Source organism: Amborella trichopoda, chromosome 8 (genome assembly GCF_054954075.1).
Source record: "Amborella trichopoda isolate Santa Cruz 75 chromosome 8, AtrichopodaSantaCruz75HAP2 v2.0, whole genome shotgun sequence".
In the NCBI taxonomy this organism is placed as follows: Eukaryota; Viridiplantae; Streptophyta; class Magnoliopsida; order Amborellales; family Amborellaceae; genus Amborella; species Amborella trichopoda.
In genome coordinates, this window is record NC_142343.1 from 44,176,298 (window position 1) to 44,200,821 (window position 24,524).

The 24,524-nt window shown below is 35.7% G+C and overlaps 2 protein-coding genes across 2 annotated transcripts; both read right to left on the reverse strand.

The window, feature by feature from the left end:
- Positions 1-563: 563 nt before the first annotated feature.
- On the reverse strand, positions 564-3,216 carry LOC18432386 (pathogenesis-related genes transcriptional activator PTI6). The gene is made up of 2 exons (XM_006842494.4): positions 2,404-3,216; positions 564-1,986 (listed from the first exon to the last, which is right to left on the reverse strand). Exon 2 carries the CDS (start codon positions 1,911-1,913, stop codon positions 924-926), a length of 990 nt encoding a protein of 329 aa, XP_006842557.1. The 5' UTR covers positions 1,914-1,986; positions 2,404-3,216; the 3' UTR covers positions 564-923.
- A 10,432-nt stretch (positions 3,217-13,648) lies between these two features.
- On the reverse strand, positions 13,649-24,120 carry LOC18432387 (ubiquitin-conjugating enzyme E2 10). The gene is made up of 5 exons (XM_006842495.4): positions 23,943-24,120; positions 22,684-22,761; positions 17,655-17,782; positions 15,519-15,623; positions 13,649-14,059 (listed from the first exon to the last, which is right to left on the reverse strand). Exons 2-5 carry the CDS (start codon positions 22,751-22,753, stop codon positions 13,916-13,918), a joined length of 447 nt encoding a protein of 148 aa, XP_006842558.1. The 5' UTR covers positions 22,754-22,761; positions 23,943-24,120; the 3' UTR covers positions 13,649-13,915.
- Between the last annotated feature and the right edge of the window lie 404 nt (positions 24,121-24,524).

Below are 24,524 nucleotides of genomic sequence, written 5' to 3' on the forward strand. Positions count from 1 at the left end.
AGCTCAAGAGGTCACACAAGTAAGATAACAACCAACAATAATAATAACATTCAACATATGAAAAGTAAACGACCAACAATAATTATAACATTCAACACATGAGAAGTACACAAAATAAAATGCAATTTTCCACCAAAAACATCTCATTAATCTTGATTATATAAGGTCGACACATTAAAATATAGAATCAAAGTGAATCTTAAAAATTCCTTGAAAAAATTGTTTTGATATTAGAGAAACACCTAATTGATTATCTTGACAACGAGAAGTATAAATGTAGAAAAAATAAATATTTTCAAATTTAAAAAACAATACATCTTACATTATTTGGGCCATCTATTTTCCATATTTTGAGACATTTATAGATGTGCTTGATTTGAACTATTTTTGGAGTTTAAAATGTTATATTTAGATATAAAGTAGATTCTTGCTCAATCCTAAAAATTTCCGACACTAAAATTTCATCTTATTACAAAGTTTGACGATTTACCATTGCAACCTTATACAAACCACACCCTAAACAAATATCTTTCTCGATTTATATATCAAGATTAACAAAGATAGCCAGCAACAATAATAACATTCAATATTATTAAAAGAACAAAATATAAAAGGCATTTTCCACAGCAAAATCTCACTAATCATGCTTAAACAAATCTCTCTCTTTTTTTTCTCTCTCTATTTGTATATCAAGATTGCCCCTCTTTCTTGAGTCATTTTTTTAAGGATAAATTACAAAAAAAGAGAGAAAAAGGCAAGCAGCGTTGGATAAAAAATTGGGTAAAGCCCTACCCCACTCCTGAGGCGGCGCCGACAGAAAACGACAAAAATGGAAAAAAAAACAATAAATCGGAAATAAATCGGAAAAAGTCGGGAAAATATTAAAACGTGACAGAAAAAAAACCCGTAAGGGGGTCAACGTGCTAAAACTCGCCGATATCGACAAAAAAATCATCCCATCCGAGTTCGCCAAAATCATCGGCGAATTCGCTCCCGTTCCCGCCAAAACTGACGGCGTTACTAACGCCGTCCAAGGCCAGGGCCCCTATGCCGAAGGGGTCGATAACGCCGTCACCCAAACCCAGACACTCCATGCCTTCTCCCCCCCACTGCCGGGGCGGCGTGAGGTACTCGCCGTTCAATAGGACGGAAGTGGGCGAGGATACAGACCGAAAACCGCCATTATCCAACGGAAAGCGGTTGGGGCTCCCCTGGAGTTTAACAGAAACTGGCTTGTTCTGGTTTTCCGTCCGCTTGCAGAAGTTTGTGACCGCCTTATGCCCATTAAGTCTAACGGCCGCAGCGTCATAAACGGCGGCCGCTTCCTCCGCCGTGTCGTACGTGCCGAGCCACACGCGTACACGACGGAAGGGATCTCGAATCTCCGCCGCCCATCTTCCCCATTGCCGCCTCCTCACTCCCCTAAAAGCGGTTCTCCGCCCAACTTCGCCGGTTTTCCTCCCATTTTCTCTCCCTAATGCGGTTTTCCGCATGTGTGGCCATCCAGCTTCTCGCCCGGCGGCGGTTTTCCGTCGGTTTTCTCGTCCAGTCCCTCTATTTTGCGGTAGAGTTTCTCCGTCTAAGGCGGTTTTCTGGCTGTCTTCAGGCCGCACTGCGGTTTCGTGGTTGGATTCGTGCCGATTCAAGGCGGTTTCAAGTCGGTCAATCGGGGACCGTTGGATGGTGATCTCGTGGACGTGGCGCTTGACACGTGTCCTCCGAAAAGAGAGCAGGTGGTCTTCGTCCTCGTCACTCGAGGAATCCGTTGCGTCCGTATCGGTGAAGACGACTCTAACGACTTTAAGCTTCTCGGTGGAGAGTCTGCCGGGATCTCTGTTTTTTATTGGGAAACAGTGACCGGAAAATGTTTTTCGGCAAGTGACCTTGTGCTCGGAGTACTTAATGGTCGCCATTGATTTGCTGGTTATAACAAATGGTTGGATTTGCAAAAATTCGATCTTCTTCTCGTTACTGTGACCTCACTTACTGCAGAACATAAGGAAAATAATCAGTTATCAGACTGAGATTTAAGGAGAAAGGAAACCAAGATAGAGTTTATTTCAAGCATTAATAGAGCTTTTCCATTTCAAAGTCATGCCATGCTTGGGTTTGAGAGAAAACGAATTTGCATGAGAGTATTTCAAGCAAAAACTAGTAAGATTGAGCAGTTTTATTCGGCTAGAATCTCTCCAGAAACCACCGGAATTTCTCCAAAAAATGGGCTTTGAAGGGGTAAAATATTAAAAAATCTAAAACATTTCTCACTCTAACAGAACACCGATGAGACGGTAGAAAGAGCCCAGGAAATGACCTAGAAGAGAAAGAGAATAGAAATAGCATGGAGAAAGCACTAGAAGCAGCAAGCTCGTGGCTTGTGATTGAAGCTCAATCTCATGTGCCTACCTGATCAGAGAAAAAAGCTTTTTTTCTCTCTCTCACTCTCTAGACTTTTTTAGCCTTCGCTTTCTCTGGCTCTCGGCTCCTCCTTTTGCAGGCCACAAAGCTTGCTTTTACTGGGACTCAAAGCTTTCTCTTCTTTTGAACCTTAGAAGCTTCTGATATAAGGCGTACACTGCAGGGGATCTCGAGAACGTTTATGGGGGAAATAAAGAAACATTCCTCTCTCTCTCTCTCTCTAAACAACCCTACGACCTTCTCTCTCTAACAAATTGACTTTCTCTCTCCTCACTCGTTTTTCACTCTCTAACAAGTGTATTAAAATTTCACTCCATAAACACCATCTCTGTTCTCTCTTCCCTCTCCACCAGGTGGTGATCTCTCTCTCACTTTTTTTCAGAATGTTGCTCTCTCTCTCTCTCTAGCCACTGTATCTCTCTATGATGGAATAGCTATTTGCTCCCTCTCGAGAAACTCGTGTCTGTATCTCTATTTTGGGAATGTTGCCAGGCTCCTCTATCTCATTATCTCCCTCTAAAAAGCCGTTGAACTCTGGTGAACGACCTGCTTTCTCTCTCTAAACACAGAGAATTGTTGTGTGCTTTCTCTCTTTAAAAACTCGTGTTCAGGGAATGTTGCCAGAGCTTCTCTCTCTCTCTTTCTAAGAAGCCGCATCACTGTTGAGGGGGAGGGGAGAGAGAGAGAGACTTTCTCTCTCCATCACGGGAAGATTCGATGCTTTTGCTCTGTGATTTTAAGAAGGTGAAATGGTGGGAGGGACGAAGGCATGAGCATATTTATACTGCACGCCCCCAAAATGGTTCATTTTTTAATATCAAATGAAAAAGAATAGTAATATTGAATGGGTCAAATTTCTTAATTTTTTAATATCAAATAAAAAAGGAACATAATATTGCCACCCATAATTCTTGTGCTCCACCCAACCAAAATTGTCAATACTCGAGATTCTTTGGATGGCTCGAGGGGGCCCACAAGTACTCTTCAGTCTTGACAATCAGTTGAAAAGTGATTTTTATGCTCCCGCAGGATCAAAATGTACATGCAGAAACCTACCCTTTTTTCTTTTTTCTTTTTTTCAAATGTCATCCACGAAAAGAAAAAAAAAAAAAGGAGAAAAACAAGCAAAGGGCAACGAGAGGGAGAGTGTAAAGTAGAGAAAAAGAAAGACAAGGGGATGCCCATAATTTGAGTATATAAGCTACTCAGCTTTGGGGGCCAAATTTAAGAAAAAAAATGTTTTCCCCAAATATTATGTTTTAACCTTAAATGGAGTTTAGACAATCAAATTTTAGATGTTCAATAACTTCTTAGTTTAAATACACTTGGTTTGTGATTCTAATCCAAAAAAATTATAAGAAAATCTTCATAACAGATTATGTTCCCCCAAGGGAGCTAGTGCACAATTTGCTCAGGCATGTGCATCATATATGTGCCGGATCTTTTGAAATAGGACGGGTACAATTATAATCGGTGCCGCCATCGTTGCTAATTGGTTTTTCATAAATTAAAATAAAATAAAATAAATTATAGGAATAATAGTTTCAAAATATTAAATAAAAAATTATTTATTCTTGTTTAATTGGTTCAATAGGTTAAAAACAACTAGTCTCGCCGTTCAAAACCAGTTAAGCTTGACTGAGACCTTTAATAAAGGTCAGTGTTTTAAAACATTGGATCAGGAAAGATGGACCACCCACCGATTCCTCTATGGATAACATGAATAAGATAAATCAGCAATGCGGCAAAATTAAGAAAAGGTAAAATAAAAAAACTAGCAAACCATTTCTCTTTTTTGCTTTGATGATTTAAGAAGAAGAAAAAAAAAAAAAGAAGATAGATTTTCCATGAGATGGTTCCTTTATCGTATCAAGGATTGAATCGCCTTTATTTTATTTTATTTTACAATGACCGAATCTCCTAATTTTGACAAATAAATTGGGACATTCTGCACCGATCACCAATACAAATCTGCAATTTTCAAATCACTGATAAAAAAAAAAATGCTTGATTAACAAGAATTTACGTCCTATCCACTGAAGTGTATAAAAAAACAAAGGGCAAGATTAAAAAAAGGCCATTTAAATCTTGAAATATTGATATGATGATTCTAAAGTGGATCACAAAATAGTAGTTCTTTTGCCCAAGGGAATAAATATACATTTTAGTTCCTTTAGTGCAAATTAAAGAAAATAGTTATAGTGAGCCCAAAGAAAGAGAAAAAAAAAAAAAGGACCCCAGTTGAAATAAAATTGAAGTTCTAAAATTTGAGAAAAGAAATACATATATTATGTAGAGAAAAACAGATCATAGTTGCGGGATCACAAAACACTATTTCGTCCCTTGCATGATTTTTTGATAGGTACTAAGTGGTCGGTCACATGATCGTGGGACCCTTGAATGCCACGTGTACGAATTCCCCAAGGCTGCCTGTGCTGCCACTCGTGACTCGGGCAACGATGGAGGGCCCAGATCCACTAACCCAAAAACCCCATACTATTATTCCGAAATTACATATATATCCGCGTGTGAAAATAAGTAATAAATAACCCATTTTATATAGAATACAATGCTATAAACGGAAAACTATATGATAAGACCATCTATATTTGGGTGCGGTTTGTATAGCGCCTAGGATCTAAACAATCAAATCAGAGCCTACCTTCAAATACTATCGAGAAATATGGTTTTACCATTAAAAATTTTTGTGATAGCCCTAAAATGTCTTTTCAACTTTATTTATAAAGTTTAAAGCTTAAAAAATAGCTTAGATCGACAGATCTATGAAAACTTGAAAATCTTGAAAATTGACGATCTAAAAATACGTTATAAAATACACTATTTCCAAAACTTGAGATCCATTTTTTTCTCATATCCATGCATCTTGATGTCGACATGATCAATTTGAAGATATTTGGGCATCAAAACAACTACTTCTAGTGAACTTTTTGAGGTAGGCTCAAATTTGATTGTTTAGAGCCTCGGCTCTATATAAACTTTTTCCTTTATATTTAGGAAAGGTATATATATATTGAAAATATTTATAGGAAGTATATACAAAGAGACCATTTATTTTTACTACAAGGAGGTCACACTTATCATTAACCCTTAGATTTGAAATTAAGTGGTTGAGGATACGTCATTCTTTAAGCACATAGTCCAAAACAAATTTTCTTGAATATTGGGTCTCTCTTTCATATATTGCATTTCACATCCGATAGCTAAAACTGAATGTGACAGCTTTTACTAAAAATAAATAGTTTCATAGCATACAATGTCGTATATTTAATACAAATAAGTCATAATCACCTCAAACTATTAAAAACAAAATTGGCTTAGTTAGAAGTACACAAATCGTGTTATGTAACATGCTCTTAGCCGTCTAATTTTACATCTGGCGTCTAAGAGTCACTACGACCTTGTACCAAAAATAAAAGGTTGTGCAGTATACAATCTATATAAAAAATATGAAATTGACCGATTACAAGTGTTTAGTCCATCGCTATTGAAGTCCAAAAAGATTTTTCTCAAACTCTGATCATACTTTAGTGGTTTGATTTCACATGTGATGGCTAAAAGTAATTGTGACTTTGTACCAAAATAAATATAAATAAAAAAATATTATAGTATACAGGTAGGAGTGGCAACATGTCGGGTCGGGTCGGGTCGGGTCCCCAAAAAATGATATGGGACCCAGACCTGGACCCAGACTCAGACCCGCTAGATCCGATTTTGGAACTCATACCCATACCCAGATTGGATATACCCCTCAAATCCCGAGTCGGGTCAAGGTCCATTGCCACCTCTATATGCAGCCCCATTAGAAATAAGGTTTTTTATCAAATTAGTTGGAAGAACCATGACTCCACGACTTACATTAAATTTACTTGAAGTCTTGTTCTTTCCAATTCCATGCAAGGAAACTTCTTCTCAATAGTGATCCATCTGCCTAGTTGCCTAGTGAAGTCAAATTTAGTTGGAAAAATTATGACTTTCATTGAAGTTTACAAACCCAATGACAGGTGCGAATGAAATTTACTATAAATTTTGTATTTTGGCCATTTTGAATCCACATTGAATGGGAATATGTGGAATGGCAATAACACAAGTGAATGTAGTCGTTTGCTTTTGGTCTCCAACAATTGGACAAAATATGCTTGAATTTAGAAATCCATAATACCTTTGAATTCGAATATCATTTGAGAAAGGACACTTCACCATACTCAACAAAAAATCTGTTTAAGACGTGTTTTTTTCAAAACTATTTTCAACTTCTAAAAACATTTTAAAAGGTATAAATTTCAAAACTATTAATAGAAACATGATCTTTTAAAAAAAGGGTGCAGTTTGTATAGAGCCTAGGCTGTAAACAATTTAGAGCTTCTCTTCAAATAGTATCCAGAAATGTGGTTTCATTACTGGAAATCTTTGTGATAGCCTTAAAATATATTTTCATCTTTTATTTATAAATTTTTAAGCTTCAAAAATAGTGTAGATTGACAGATCTATGAAAATTTGAAATTTTTGAAAATTGACGGTCCAAAAATACTTTACAAAATAAACTATTTCCAAAACTTGAAATCCATTTTTTTCTCATGTCTATGCATCTTGAAGTCGAGATAATCAATTTGAGAATATTTGAGCATCAAAACATCCTCTTCTAGAGAAATTTTTGAGGTAGGTTCTAATTTGATTATTTAGAGTCTCGGCTTATATAAATTTTTCCCTTAAGAAAATAATATATTTCCTATTTTACCATTTTATAGAAACGTACAGAGAAAAAAAATAGCATTATTTTATCGTTAATAGTGCAAAATGGCACACCAGGATTCGTGTAGCTAACCTCAATTAATTTTAAACAAACTACAATAATGATGATTTTTGTCCAAAAAAACAAAAAAAAGTTGTAATTCATTGAGATATAAGGTATAAAGATTGGTCTATTAATCGATTACTTGCATTAAAGACTTAGTTATTTGCTTTTCTTTAGACATATACACACAAATATGCATATATACTCTTAATTTGTTTAAGCTGTTTTTAGCCAAATCTGAACCTCTCCAATTCAATTCTTTTCCAGCACTATATTTTTTTCTTAAACTTTTGGCTCTGTTTTTTTTTAACAAAACCCAAATTAATGTTGTTACAAGTATGGCTAGTATTTTAGAAAGGAAAAAGTTTATATAAGGTTGCAATCTTACCTCTATAGCTATAGATACACCTAAAAAATCTATAGAAAAAGGTAGTTTTAATGTTGAAAAACCTTTTGATTGATTATCTCGACATCGAGATGTATGACCATGAAAAATGAAAAGATTTTAAGTCTTACAAATAGTGCATTTTACAACATATTATCTACACCGTCCATTTTCAAGATTTTCATATGTTTATAGATCTGCTTGATTTTAACCATTTTTGAAATTTAAAATTTTATAATTAGATATAAAATTAGATTTGGAGATAATCCTAATAACATTTTACATCAAAATTATATACCATCATAAAATTTGAAGGTGCACCTTACCTCTACAGCTATAGATACATCCGTATGCCAACTGCACCCTTTTAGAAAATCAAGATGACTCCGAATTGCCAGTGTTGTTTTCTAGTAGGCGGTTGGCGATCTGGCTCTAGGGAGCCTTGAATCGCTTGATTCCTCGACAGTTCATTCTTTAGTTTCTATCGTACCAATATGACGATCCAGTGCAGGTTTGATCTCCATACTTAGATCGGTTTCCCTAGCTATTTAAGGTCTGATTTCATTTTTTAAAACTAGTGATTTAATAATCGTCAATCCAGATCAATAATCGCTGATCTGGATCAAGAATCTTCATTCATCATCTCTATTCCTGATTGGCATCAAATGATTGGCCCTTTATATGTAAGGACCTTATCTCATTTAGCAAAGAGTGTGTTTCTTTATTTGTTACTAATTAAAACGTCAAAGAAAAACCGAGAGGCGGATCGATGTATTTTTATTTCTTTTTTTCTTTTTTCTCTATTGTCGATTCGCCAAATCCAACGTGGATCGAAATCGGTCGGTGTGTATTTTAAAGCGCTATTATAAAAGGTGCACTCGAAAGACACTAAAGTTGAGAAATTTATCAAAATACACATAAGACATTATTGCTTAATATTTAACTCAGTTACAATTATTTGAGCTCATGATCATATGTATTTTAAAATTAAATAAAAATATGGAAAAAAAAGTAGAAGATTGTGGTTTGTATAGAGCCTAGGTTCTAAACAATCAAATTAAAGCCTGCCTTCAAATAGTATCGAGAAATGTGGTTTCAATATTGAAAATCTTTATGAAATACTTAAAATATATTTTCATCTTTGTTTATAAATTTTTAACCTTAAAAAATAGTGTAGATCAACAAATTTATAAAAACTCGAAAATATTGAAAATTGACGGTCCAAAAATATTTTACAAAATACATTATTTCCAAAACTTGAGATTCATTTTTTTCTCATGTTCATGCATCTTGATGTTGAGATGATCAATTTTAAGGGTATTTTGGGCATCAAAACAACCTCTTCTAGTGAAATTTTGAGGTAGGCAATTATTTGATTGTTTACAGCCTCGGCTCTATATAAACTTTTCCCAATGTGAAATGATTGAATATTTTGATAAATTTCCCACTAAATTTTTTGTGGGGAATTTTGAGAAGTACATTGCTGTAAATATTCCATTGCATAAAGGGTAGTATAGTAAATTGTTCACAGATGATGATTTGGGGTTGATCTGTCCCGCGCATCACGCTTACGGGACACGTAGCACAGCGTGCACGTTGGGGGTAAATCTCCATCGTTTATTATTCGCACTCTAGGGAAACAGAAGGTCAGGATTAAACACCTAGGACCACCAGCTACTCAAATGGGGTGGCGACCGAAAGTATAGTCAAACCGACCAGCCAATCAGAAGACCAACAAACATGTTTTTTTTTTTTTTTTACCTTGTTTTTTTTTTTGTGGGTTTTCTTCATTTTATGTTATATTTGAAGTAGTAATTTATTTTTCCTTTTTAAAATGTCTTTCTATGGTAAAAAAAAAAAGATCCGAGCGACCTGAATCGCCTGAATCCTCTCAGATCCAAGGGCCCGGTTCTGCTCTGGGTTATCAAGAATTGAGCGACTGAAGTTAGCTGCTCATTCCACTTCTAGAGTCAGTATTTCAAAACACACAGATCCAATTTGGAAATCATCAATCGGGATTGAGGCTTCTTGGACCAGTCGATTTGCAATTAGTCAAAGAATGGGTTGAATTGCTAGTCTGGATTGGTGACTCGCCAATCTCGACTGGTTTCTTGGATGACTAGTTCACCCAACCGATCCGATCCAATGGCGAAAAGTGCATCATCCTCAATTGGAACTTGAGTATTAGGTGCATAATTGCTGAGCCAACTCGAGAATCACCGATCGACAATTTCATCAAATGTTGAGTTGACATCTGACTCATCTTCTTAAAACATTACTTCTTTTTTTAAAAAAGATTGTATGCAATGAGACCATTTATTTTTCGTATAAAGAGGGTACAATTACTTACAACCATTGCGATGTGAATTCTAAAAGCCTAGGTATGTCACGAAATTTGAAAAAATTTCTTTTGAACTTTGAGCTTGGTCAATTAAATAAATGCAGCCACCTAATTTCACATCCAATGGTCAAGAATAATTGTGACCACCTTATTATATTTTTTTTTCTTTTTTTTTAATTTGTGCTTGTTTTTTGTGAATTTTACGTTTATTTACGCCACGAGATCTCCATGCACGTGCTATTGTTGGCTTTTTATCTTTTTTGCCCACGAATATGTCCTCATGTTTCTCTTTTTCCCTCATTTAAAACTGATTTATGACTCTTTTAGTGCAGATGTGGCTTCTAGGATACAATTAATGGAGTAGCCAAAAGATTTTGTGCTCCTGCAGGAGCACATCGTCTATAAACTCCCTCAAGTAAAATCCTCTTATATTTTGAGGACCTAAATATTTGGGATGTGATCTCCTCGACCTAGCCATCAACTTAATATATATATATATATATATATATATATATATATATATATATATATGAAGTAACATTTTAAATTGAACATGAACGTTTTTTTTATAGTTAGATCTAAATGTTTTGGAACTCGAAATGCAATTATTTGTGTTTATTCTAAGTCGAACCGAACTCTCATAATTGAAAAAACATTTCAAATAAAATTATTACCTTTTGAATTATGAACAGAGCTATAAAAATAAAGAATGGCGTTTTTTTCTTCTTTTTTTGAAAAAATATATTTATTTAAACACAAAATAATATGCTGACTATTTGTCGCTGAGCCTTTTGTAATGTCATTATTATCCGTTGTGTTGTTTATGTGCCAAAAAGTTGATGGCTTGAACACCAAGCAAGCAGGTAAGGGTAGTTGTTCAATAATTCATAAACCTTTGCTTGTGTCCAAAGCTAGAGACCGTTTCTATCCACATCATAATTAATCAATTAATCAAATCTATTCAAGTGCTAGTTAATCAGCATTTATTAAAATTATCACTTAAGTATTGATTAATGGAGCATGCAACCAATCACCATACGCCACTGGAACCAAGTTATAACTACATAGAAGATGGGAAAATTTATTAAAATATACTTGAGAGAGAGGAACTATTTAGTAATTTACCTATTTTTTGTTAAAAAATCCCGTCAAAACACACATGATCGTGGAATATTTGAAAACGAGCAAAATATTATATACTTTATGTTTTTGGTGCATTTCATTAATTTTTCCAAAAAAATGACGGCTAAGTCACAGTACATGATCATATAGAAACAATAGAAATAATTTTAAGGACACTGTTTCTATGCGGCCAACCCGCATATTGCAGAAATGCGGGTTTGGTAATAAATATATTTTTTAAACATAATTTGATCCTAATTTTTAAAGAGTATATGATATTTAACATGGAGATCATGAATAAAAAAAAAAAAAAAATGAAGATTAGAAATAATAATTATATTAAAAAACATTTAGACCGTTGGTTACACTTGTTTTTAGAAGGACCACCTATTTGCATCTATCTTTAAGATGGATGCTTTATACCTTTAGACCGTATATTATAGAAATGCAGTCCAGCCCGCATGAAACAATTTTTCTTTCAAAAAACTATCAAAGCATTGAATACACTTGGATATGAATCTTGGAAAATAAATCAATGATGCTTTTGCAAGTGAAATTTTTTCAAGGCCTTAGTATGGATCCTTACCACAATTCGAATGCACAGTTCATATTCCAGAGGTGAACAGAGTATGTGTATTTTTCCTCCAAATGGACTCAACATTCAAGTAGCAAATGCTACACAAGAAATAAATGGCAATGACTAGCTTTGCTCTAAAAATGCTCTCTCTCTCTCTCTCTCTCTCTCTCTCTCTCTCTCTCTCTCTCTCTCTTTTCAGGGAAACGCACACATTGGAATGCCATATTCCAGTGTAGTCATAATGTGAGTAACAAATCCATGACTTTCTCTCCCTCTCTCTCTTGCAGTAATGATACTACTCTCACTCATATGATTGGAATAACATATCCAAAACTTATCTCTCCCTCTTTTTTAAGGGTGAGGTTTGAATACGGTGAAATCCTTAAACAATCACGGTAAGGTACACTTCAAAATCTCATTATAAGATTTATTTTAGGTGTCAAACTCTTATGAGCACCTTAAAATGTTTTTTTCATCTCTATTATGAAATTGAAAGCTCTAAAAATAGTGTAGATCTAACAAATCTATGACCCTCAAATAACTTGATAATGGATGGTCTAGATTATGTATTAGACAATATACTATTATTAATACTTAAAATTAATCTTTTCTTTCATATTCATATATATCGAATTGGAAGATTTTCTAATAACAAATCAATATTTTCCTCTACGTTTTGAGTTGCACCTTATTTGTACAATATAAGGTTGACACCTTTTTTAATTGAGCACTTTTTTTTTTTATATTGATCACTTTTTTTTTTTTTATTGAACACTTTTTCTTTTTTTTTTTTTATTGAGCACTTTTTTTTTTGTTTTTTCCAACTAATATAAGGTTGACACCTTATATAAACTTTTTCCCTCTTTTAATTGAAAAAGTTTCTATATTTCTCATGTATGAAAGATATACTGCCCCCAACCAACCATCCAATTTTGATCAAGACCGTTTGATCTTAAATAAAATGCATCAACTTATTTCATTTTTACTTTTTTTCTACAAATTATATAAACATGAAATTTGATACATATGATCGTCTCAATAGAGCACATCTAAAAAAAAATATTAAAAAATACTTTGGATAAAATAAAATGACCAAATTACCCCAAAAATTTTTAGGACATTTTGATCACTTTATTTTATTGAATTTTTTTTTTCATTTTTTTACAAATGAGAGTTTCAGAGAGAAGTGGATGCCCAAATTTTAGTATTAAACCATTTTATAAAATAAAATAAAAATAAAAATAAAATAATGTAGACACATGACATTAAGATTGAGGCCATCTCAAATATCCATTCAGAATGGACGTTTGGATAGGGAAAGTATAAAAGCTCAAACGTTAGAGGGCGTACATAAAGCTCGCCCAGCGAGTATTAGTAAGGTAGCCCAGTGAGTATCAGTATCGTATCCAAATTTTCTCTTGCACACATTGGAGTACAATATTTCAAATCCTCGCATTGCAATGCAACATTCCTGTCTCTCTCCTTGGAGTAAGTATTACAAAACCCGCCAAGGCAGTGTGCTTCATTAATGTCCCATGTTCATTATCGAGTACCATATTTCAAATCCTCTCCTTGCAATCGTGCCAGACTCTCTCTCTCTCTCTCTCTCTCTCTGGAGCACCATGTTACATACTGGCATATCCTAGCTGTGCCCCTTCACATTTCAAATCCTCATTGCATCCCTCTCCCCCTTGCAGTGTCAATTAAATGAGAAATTTATTGAATTAATCACCCTACCCAGATTCTTTGATTGAATTTAAAGATACCAAGATACCAGGTATAATTGCAAATGGGGTGGAAAATACTTCCATCTCTTACAGGTATCTTAATAAATTCCTCTATTCAAACCCATCTTTCAAATAAATTCCTCTATTCAAATCCATCGCTCAATAAATTCTTTTATTCAAATCCATCCCCCCACCCCCCTCTCTCTCTCTCTCACACACACACACAGCCACCAATGGGAAGCAACATAGCGCATGATGTAAACAGTCAGAGAAAACGGAAGGTTTTCATACTGAAGCGAAAAACGAGAAACAACCCGAAAATGAAAAAGCACCCACAAGTACATAACTTTGCTATCCAGCCACCGTATCAAAAGCATCCATTCTCTTTCCTTTTACTCTTTTTCTGCGTGGGGTCTTTACGGAAAATCAGAAAGTAACAAGAAACACACCAATGTCCTTCACCATACTAATGGAAACCACCATCTTTTCCCCAGATTCTTCTTTTACTAAATTTATCAGTTTTCATGCTTATTTTTTACCCCATGGCATACTTCTGAGTCCAGCTCCTCGCAGTTGTCTCGTACTTGTTGCGGTCAGTCTTGTACATATGCGCAATCTCAGGCACAAGAGGGTCATCTGGGTTCGGGTCGGTAAGCAGAGAACAGATGGAGAGCAAAACCTGTGTAAGCCATGTTTCCATTGACCAAAAAAGGGTCAACCACAACTCAGCTAAAATGAAAAAGCAAACAAAATGTAAACCAACTAGGGCTTCACAACAATGTACATTTGTGCATGTGCGTACGTGAGAATTTCAACATTTGTGCATGTGCGTACGTGAGTCTACGTCGTTGCATCTTGATGTACAAAATTTCAACATTTCATGGAAAGACAAGTACGTGATACTTATAATGTGTATACCTATGTGTGTCATACTTATAAATTCAACTCATTACAAGTATAGGGTACATGCATTACATTATTGGAAAAGTAAAGTTCATATAAGGATGCAACTTTATTTGTAGAAATAAGGCTGCATTAATTTTAGACCATCCACTTTGTTTAAACGGTGTAGATTTAACGTTGTTCTTAATGATATGCCCCTTTTTTTATAGCCTCAGAAGAAAGTCACATCTACACCTTCAACTAAAATGAGTGTTGTAGAGCATCGCATCCTTATACAAACCACACCATCACATATAACTATGTTTACCATATGGAAAAGTCTACCATGAGACCATTTATATCCGGTACAAGGTGGTCACAATTAATCTTAACTATTGTATGTGAAGTTGGATAGCTGTATTGATTCCATTGACAAAACTCAAAGCTCAAAAGAAATTTTCTTGAACTTTGTGATACACCCAAGCTACCAGATTTCACATCGGATGGTTGTAAGTAATAGTGATCTCCTTGTGCCGAAGGTAAATGGTCTCATTGTGCATCACTTCGTTGTGATTTAATATAAATTCAACTCCAAATTTAACATAAGTCACCATACACTTCTGCATTATTTTATCCAACATCCAATATACTCCATGGTCCTAATTCCATGGGCAGGGGCACAATAGATTACTGCAGTGGTTAAAACTCAACAGTCGGAATTGAGAACCACACAAGTCATATATATATATATATATATATGAGTCCATCTTTTTAATCACGGCACTCTAATGCCATAGTTTTCAAGGGAGCTTGGGAATGAGAATTAGTTGGGAGTGGTAGGTTAGAATGATGTCCATTTGGAAATCGGATCCAATAACGATTGGGAAATTTACAAGGGCTAATTACCCATTGCATATCCCTCACCATGTACTTTCTTGCACATAACTCAAATTCCCACAATAAACCAAGTGTACATGTAGTTCGCATTTCAGGTAATTTAATTGTGCCCTTGTGTTAACAAAAAACACATCATCATCAATATCAACTCATAACCATTGGAGCTCAAATTGGTCAAGCTCAGTGTGCCACAAACAACTATAACCAAAACAAGCATGACTGAAACATCCAATAAATAAGTACTTCTGATCAGTTTCAAAGTAGCTTATATGTGCAAATAGATTAAACAAGTCAAAAAAATCAGCATTCACATAATGACACCAAAAGAAATTCGGAAAGTTATTCAAAGTGGACCAAACCTTGGAGATGGTGAGAGCAGGGCTCCACTGTTCTTTTAAGATGTCAAGGCAAATGCTTCCGTTGCTGTTAATGTTTGGATGGAAAACCTTGGTCCTAAAAGCAACCTAGATAATTGAAAAAACAAAAACATAATAAATATTTCGACTTGTATGAATGCGTCAGCCAAAACAATGAAGATTTTAAGGCACATGAATTACGGAAACATAGTCTTATTGTATGACTACAAGAAAGTAGGGTTTCGGCACGTCCAGGAACCCCATTCTAGTAAGTCCTCCAAAAATCATCATGGACATGTATCATGGATTTTGGATCCAAAATTTTACAGATTTGTCATCACGTCCACCACGATCATGAATATGCAAAAAAGAAATGAATTTTGAGCCTCTAAAAATTATCCATTTCTGGACCATTCATCTCAATTCTTCAAAGATCATCAGATCTGCACTATTTTTGGGACTACAAATTCAAGGATCTGAGTTGGAAATGGATTTCGAGTAACTTTGAGTGTTTTTGCATCCTAAACCCCTTGAAAGCCAGGGCAGACAAAGAGTCCGCGGACTCACCAAAGAACTTCTACGAAAAGAAAAACATCTAAAGCTCTAATTATAGTAAGAAATGCATGAGAAACAACACAGGTTACAAACTAACTCAATATCCAGAATTCGTTCTTTCATCTAAGGAGAACCATTTACTTCATCTAAAAGAATCCATAACCATAGAAAGATTAAGTTGTGGTTTCAAAACCTGGAGTCAGTCCCAATTATTTCAGTTAGAACTGAAAGTGGAAATGGCCAGCATGGACACAGGATTGGATCATGGAAACAAATATCTACTGCCAAAAATATCACATATCTCATGCTGTTACCAAGCCTCCAAAGATAATCATGCTCCACTATCTTACCACATTCAAAGATCTCTTGAACTTTAAGGGTCCTCATGGTGATCCCACAGAAAGCTACCTTGATTAGTTAAGAGTCCTCTTTTTGCTAGTGAAATACACGAGTGACTTATTGTAATATTGTTTGGAACTCCAATAAGTTTTAAGAGCCCAAAGTCCTTGTCAAACAAATCATAGAAAATTTTGGGGAGTTTGGAATTATTACTCCAGCTCTCTCCCCACAAAGATCCAGAAGAGATCCGATAAGTCGTAACTGCAAAAGAACCCATATAAAGGACGACAAATATAACCCCTTTTCTTCTTAAATATCAGATAAAAATATAACCTCTCTTCCTTTCCCAAGTGGCCACTTTGGACACACTGGCCACATATTAGACACATGATGCTTCTAGAGTCAATACTCCAAATGAAAATTGCAGACCCTTCGAAAAATTAAAACCAAATAGAGACACTAAAAAAAATGACCAGCCCTCAAACCCCAAACTTATCAGAAAAGAAAACAGACAAAAGGGATACTATTGCATGTGCATAAAGCAAGTCTCGAACTCATTTTATTTGCAGGTCGCAACTTTATTTGACAGCATGGAAGCATACCTTCTAATTGAATCTCTCTCTCTCTCGTGTAAGTGTGCAATCATAAGAACAAACGGAAAGATGTCGAGAACACTGAGAAATTATTAGTTGCAAAGACCAAGACCACGAGCAAGAATATGAACAAATAGCCATTTTGAAAAGGATTCAATCATGAAAACACAAAAAAATTAAAAAATTAAAAAATTAAAAAAACAAACAGACAAACAAACAAAAAAAGGCAGAAAATTCAATCAAACTGGGAAAGATAAGTCACAGAACAAAACTATGAAAGTACTGCAGTCATAAGAACAAAAAGGGCAAATATGTAGAGGACAAGCATCAGCAAGTCCACAGAATCTTTCAAACAAGAGCAAAATATTTGACCATACAGGGAAAGTTCACTAAACCTAGAGAAGTTGACCAAAAGAATCTACCAATGTTATCTTAGGAGGAATGACAGTGGACAGATGTCATTGCCATCTGACAACATGACCTAATGGGCATACTGCTGTTTCTCCATCACTGTTCATCATTTCATCGGTCAAATAAGGATCCATCAATCGATCCATAGTCCATAGGACTATTTATGTACTTCCCTGTTTAAAGAAGATAAATGACGCAAGCTCGAACCAAAAAACTCCAGTAAATAGAGGAAACATTTTACCTTAGGTGGCTTGAAGGGATAATCTGGAGGGAAATGAATGGTAACAAGAAATACACCCCCTGCGTACGGACTATCCTGGGGCCCCATTATAGTTGCTTGCCAGTGGAACATATCTTCAGCAACAGGACCTGCAGAAAGCAGCAAGGAAATTTTACTGCAGTCCTTTTGCAGGGTAAAAATGCTGATGAATACAATGGCAATAAAATCAACACACAAAATCAAGTTGAAAGAAAGGCTGCAGTACTCAAAAAGACGAATCTGAAGGAGAAGTGTTCTATAGAATGGATTATGAGACCCATAGTCCATTTTGTCGTAACCATCCATTTAAATGATGGAAGGACACTGATATACCAAATCAAGGAGGAGGAGGACAAGACATGAGACAATCATGGGTCTCCCTCTCCACATGCATAGCGATCAATTCAATCATCATTACCCAATTGATTATATCCTTTCCAAACCATAGGATGATACCACATGAATAGAAACACTTCCAAAGTGCAAACTCAGGTCTTGATGATTATAAACTAATGCTCAAAATTGAAAAAAGTAGATCAATCCATGCTAACAATTTAGAAGCAATCAAATCTCCTGACATGTTTCAAAAATAAACCTTCTCCCTGAAGATATACACGTTCGCAATAACAACTAAATCGAAAAGTAAAAACAAATGCTCATCATAACCATCTAAAAGCACCTCCAGACTGATACTTAAATAACAATAGATCCCTCCAAAACAATTCTAAAATAATAATAGTTCACAAACACAAAAGGTGAGAAAACTAAGTGTTATGTAATCCTACATATACTTATATAACCCATTTTAAGCACCAACCACAAAATGAAGCAACCCATCTTTCAAGGGGTAGTTTGGCGGTGGGGTTTGAACTTAGTGTTGCGATAGTCAAGGTCTTATCAAATCAAGCCCAAACCCAAATCCTAATGAAACAGCTATTATAAAATTATTAATAAAAGAAGTGAAACTACATTGCCAAAACACCCTGGCCAAAAGAACCTTACTTCTACAAAATTTTCCAAAAAGGAAACCTTTGCTGCTCCCTCAGATGAAATATAAGGGCAATGCTTCACATAGAAAATAAAAATAAAAAAATTCAGCCAATGTCAAAGACAAACCTGTCATCTTTATTGTCCTGTCCACATACCACATTACATGGATTCTTCAACAGTCATGTACCCCTGTGGAGCCTCACCGACAAAGGTACAGGTATATGTTTGGCTGCTTTGGCAGGAGGCTTCAAGGTTAAGAATCCTAAGCTTAGTGAATCCAAACACAACCATGATTCTCCTGAAAACATGTCAGATTCCTATCCTTTGACATGATTCTTCTCGAGATGTGATGGATCCGCCAGGATTCTTCATGGTCAAGAATCCAAGAAAAGGATTCTTCATTAACCTAAAGACTGTGAATCCAACATATCTGGTTTGTCCTCATGACAAGTCGGATTCTTCTCCCTAGTAAATCCCACAATAAAACCCATAAACATGAAAGGGTACACACAACATACCAAAATTCTCAATATTTTAAAGATATCAATTATCACTTTTTCTCTTCCTCTCTCTATCCTGTAATTTCTGAAAAATCACTCTCCCTCAATGTTTCATTTTAAAGCTTCAACAGAAAAATAACAGAAACCCAAATGTTTCATTTTAAAGCTTCAACCTCTCTGTCCTACACAACACCTTGGAATAATAAGGTAAACCCCAAAAGGGATTCCAAAAAAGAGAAGTTGTTGCTTAAGCTAAGCATTCGATAACAGAATAGTAAAAATTCATTTTTGTGCTTGGCTACTTTCATTCAATACCAAGCACCACATTTAATTCCCTTATTGCTAATTTAAAAATGAGTACCACTTGTTTTGCTAAGCCTTAAAAAACAAAAATAGAAATTTCTTTTGACGTTATGCATTCAACAACGAGCACCACACTTTCCTCTTTTCCAATGAATTAAAAAATGAGAACTTGCTGTGAATTCAGAAACTAGATCCACATGCTTCATGTGCGTGTCTAGACAGAGCGAGTACACAACCATGTCCTTGAAGAATCCAACACCCCATATACGTGTCTAGCCCTGACACTCATGGTCATATCCATGCAAAAGGTCTTTAAGTGCCAGTCTTAATGCAATCTTTTCCAACCAAATGATACAAAAACTTACGCTCTCCATCCCAGAATGAAACATTATAGGGTCTAAGGTGAACTACCCGCAACCCCCTCACGTCAAAATTCAGTAAAAGAAAACAAAAATCTCCATCTCTGAACCAGGTTCCACCTCGAGTAGGCTTGACCCATTGAATAACTTATATGAGCGTTCAATCTATATTTACGTACATACTCCCCACAACATCCACTAGTCACAGACAACTAAGCAAATTGTCTTATCCAGGAGCATGGGGTTTTCAGTTGCCCGTATAGCAGACCTTACGTCCATGCAGGATAACACCATATAAGAAAATGCTCCAACCACGTTAGATGTGTAACATGAAATGTAAATTTCCAACTGATGTAACATGTGCAAGGAATCTGAGGACTCTGAAGACCACCTCTCCATCCATTACCTGGCAGCCAGTACCCTATGGTCCTGGGCGATCAAGAACTCAATTAGTGTCTGGATTGATACAAGGATGGAGCCTTCTTCCTCTTCCCAAGCGAGGTAAAACTATTTCAAATTCTCCTTATCAATTTGTCGAAACATTTGGAAGGAAAGCAACAACCAAATTTTATCTATCATGGTTCCTCTTTAAACACATGAAAGACAACATATGAAGAATGGCTACTCATAGCAACTACTTTGCACAGATTTCAAGGGTCATAAAGCAACGGACCAATCAAGTAGATGGAGGAATGTAGTTCTATTCCCATCAGTCTATACAAGCCTATAAGGAATGACATCAACTAGATCATCCATGGGCCCCCTGAAGTTAAATTTTGAATGATGCTGGGCAAATATGGGTACTCTAGTCATAGAGGGGCTCTTTCTGGATCATTGAAGAAGAAAATATTGACATCTTCTGATTTTCTCAGCCACTAGGTTTCTCTGTTTCTAACATAGAGCAAAGTGTTAGAATGGTGGCACAACAAGTTTGGTCCCCACTATTGGAAAAAGGAAAAACTCAGTGTGATGAGATGGGCCCCAAAAGTGTCACCTGCCCTTGAATAGTCACGGATGTTGCGAGTATGCCTTTTAAGATCTATGCAGACCTCATGATTTCCTTTTTGTGCATACCTCGGGAAGCAATTTGGAGGCTGTCTTGCCGATTAGGGGGTTTCTCAGGACTAAATCCTAATTGTCTCAAGCCAATTTTCTGAAGATATGGCCTCTCATCATCACTGTTGTCCTTATAACCACACCTATTATGTCAGAATGTAACGTTATATTACTTACTAAATTTGTCTGTGTTGATAAATCAAATAATAGATGGTAAAATCAGTGTGAAAACCAATGAATTACAAGTTGTGGAATATTATTCCCGTCAGACTTAAATCTATAATTAGATATATGAAAGCTTCAAACAGTTTTACCACTTTAATATCCGATGAAAACAAGAAAGATTTTATTTTCCAAAGAAAAAAGAAAGATCTAAAACTAAGGTGTCTGCTCCAGATTTTTCTCCTCTTTACCCATCACACAATTAGATCATTCATTCCTTGTCCTCCCTTTCCTCTGTTACCATCCTTTTCCATACTACAACCAATCTTCTATCAAAAAAGAATTGGGTCCGCACAAACAGTAATGCCAAACAAAACCACTCATTTCCCCTTATGAATTCAGGCAAATAACCACACACAAATTGGTCACCACAAGTACGGATGCCCAATATCTCAACCACCATCCTTTATCAAGAAAAACCAAGTCATTTCTGTAATCTCCATAACCAAAATCCTCAAGAAAAATCATTAAATCGTCTAATCCAGCAAGAATGTGCCCATCTCTGGACAAGCTATGAAAATTTCGCACAGCATGCAAAATATTATTTTCTACATCCATTGCATGATGATGTCATTTGAGGCCTCAAAACTCACGTCATAAATATATACATAAGATCAAAAATAAAAAAGCAACATGCAGGAGATTAAGAGATTGAATACCCTGAGGGCCACTACCAGTTTAAAAGTTTCTCAGAATGAGAGAGAAAAGGAGGAGAAGGGAAAGGGGGAGAGGCAGGGAAGCCTTTAGTTTCCAAGAAAGTGTTGACTCTAAAAACCTATTTGGAAGCACCACATGAGCAACAGCAGAGTTCTTTGTTTAACAACTTCACCTCATTTCAATGCACCGAATCATCATGTGCCAAGGTGCTAGTTTATTGCAGGTGGGTGGGTAGGCTATTACATGCACCTGACATACCCAAAACAAACCCCGACTCCCCAGAGAGAGCATAAGTGAAGATCACAAGCCAAGAAACTAGTTCTTCCATATCCAAAAAAGAAATTATTCATAAAATCAATTCAAGCAAAGACAATTGCCAGTAACCGCAACTCTGCCTCAACAGGCAAATAATAAACCTACATCCATGATTTAAAAATTGGGGTCCTACATGAAATCATTATTTTTCTCACTGAAATAGACTCAACAAGGTTGATTGTCAAAATAGATCTCAGAAAAAGGATCAATTGAAGCCAAATAAAGAAAAAACTCACTCAAAGAAAAAACAGTATTGTACATTTCCATGGACTTGGCAACAACTACTGATGATAAAACTCATATATGTAAAGCAACATTCATTTTACAAGACAAACAGATGAAAAAAACCAAGCAAATATTAATGCCTTGGTTAGTATTGCATTTTTTAAGAGAGGGATCAGAATTACAAAATGACACTGACTCAAATATTTCAATAATAAACTCAACTGAAGAGATGATATGTTAGTCATTAGCATTTCTAGGAAGAATACAAAAAATCAGCGACACTAGAATATAGTAACTTGAACTGCACATTACATATGGTGGACATGTATGCCATGATAATCATCAATAATACAGAAGATCGAGTGCAGTTATAAATTAATGCACCTGCACTGCATGAGGTCGGGGGATCCTTTTGGAGATCCTTGAGTTCCTTCAAAATACGCTTCGATGCCATTGAAAGAGCTGGATATAAATTGGAAAAATCAAAAAAAAATTCAGAGTACAGAATAAAGACAATGCCATACAACAAGACTACAAGAATTCTCAATAATTAAACCAAATTGAAACACATGACATAGTTAAGAAGAAAACAAAATGACCAATAACCGTACTCAACCAAATGAATAACCAAAACACAAGAAAAAATGTACAAAAAAAGACTCGAACAGTAATCGAGTACATGAATGATGAACTACAATTCAAATAAATAATAATGAAAAAGTCAAACATCTGAATGATTTTAGCTAAAATCAAAACCATGATTTTGCAAAAAGGACCATTTCAGATACCATAAAAACCCAAGGCAGAGTATGTAAACACAATAAAAGAGATAATAACGCAGAATAACAACAATAGCAACAAAATGAATCCATAAACAATAGTCACAGGCAGAATAAGCGCCCATGGTCACAGTATAAAAAAGGTAAGTCCACCCAAATGTTACAGAAAACGTAAACAAAACAGAAACAACCCAGAAAATTGAAGTCAGAAAGAGAAGGAGATACAAAGAGAGAGATGGACCTAGGTTTTCAAACCAGATCAAACCCAAATTAGCAATTAGAGCACTCTGTAGTTTCAAAATCAAATGCCTGATATAGGATTCAACACAACAGGAAAACACTACATTCCACCCAATGCTATGAAGGTTAAACGCCTAAATGACAGTTAAGATAACAGAGAAACCCTGAACTTATCCACAAGACAAATAAATCCCACTAGTCCCATATCAGATGATAGTCCGACAAATTGAATAACCACACAAGAAGAAACCCTAACTTCTTTCAAACAAAACGTACATGTGAAGGCAGGAATATATACCAAATCGCAAACTAAGGTAAAACAGCCATATCTTTTCCTTCCTTTTACCACAAAAGGAAATCCCAAAAAGCATAAAACTAGAAAAGGAGACTAATACAACACGATCAAACCAGTAAACCAATATTTCTCCCGTACACTGAAACCCTGATTCAAACCCTAAATACAACAACAAAAAGGCAGGAAGACCGTAGCTCTACAAACATGAAGAGCACAGAGAGAGAGAGAGAGAGATAGAGAGAGAATCTACGGAGAAAAATATCAACAAAAAGCACGAAAAGCCTGCAATGGAAATACTGCAAGAAAGGGGGGAGAAATGCAGCCCTGACCTTTCTAGAGAGAGAAGCAGGACGTAAAGGCGAAGGGATCCAATTTCAGAGAGAGAAAACGGGGTGGGTTCTTTAGAGAGAGAAAATTCTTGTGGTCTCGGCAAAAATGGAGCGAGGCGAGACCTCCACCAAATCCAAGAGCAAACCCCCCCTTCCGATCCCACAAATTCGCAGGGCCTGTAAAAATACGCTCTCCTGGTCTTTTATAGTCGAATAATGACTATCTTTCCCCTAGTCTTTTTCCCAAAAGACGTAACCATTCTTATCGATTCGTGGTCTACAAATGTCCAGCTCTTTGTAGAAATACCAAGTTGGCCCCGGCTAGGTGGTCCCCTGCGTGAGGCCTACGATGTGGTCCTGCGCCCAATACATATCGAGCTTTCTTTTTTTTCTTTTTTTTTTTTCTTTTTTTTTTTTAATCCTCAAATTTTTGGTATTAACTTTCTCAAAAATTTCTAACAACAAAAATAATGAAAATAGTGATGTTGAATTTGATCTCTCATGACTGTGTGTTTATCCTTGTGTCTTGAAAATGCAGTGGCCTAGATTGAGAATCACCAATTTGGAATAGAAATTGATGTG

What these genes read in the sequence shown, in the direction of transcription:
- LOC18432387 (XM_006842495.4), bottom strand. Translation starts at nt 22,753, where the DNA reads ATGGCATCGAAGCGTATTTTGAAGGAACTCAAGGATCTCCAAAAGGAT. An exon ending in ATCCCTTCAAGCCACCTAAG is followed by an intron (nt 15,624 to 17,654) that starts GTAAAATGTTTC and finishes TCAATTATCTAG; the next exon opens with GTTGCTTTTAGGACCAAGGT. An exon ending in CTGCTCTCACCATCTCCAAG is followed by an intron (nt 14,060 to 15,518) that starts GTTTGGTCCACT and finishes TGGCTTACACAG; the next exon opens with GTTTTGCTCTCCATCTGTTC.
- LOC18432386 (XM_006842494.4), bottom strand. Translation starts at nt 1,913, where the DNA reads ATGGCGACCATTAAGTACTCCGAGCACAAGGTCACTTGCCGAAAAACA.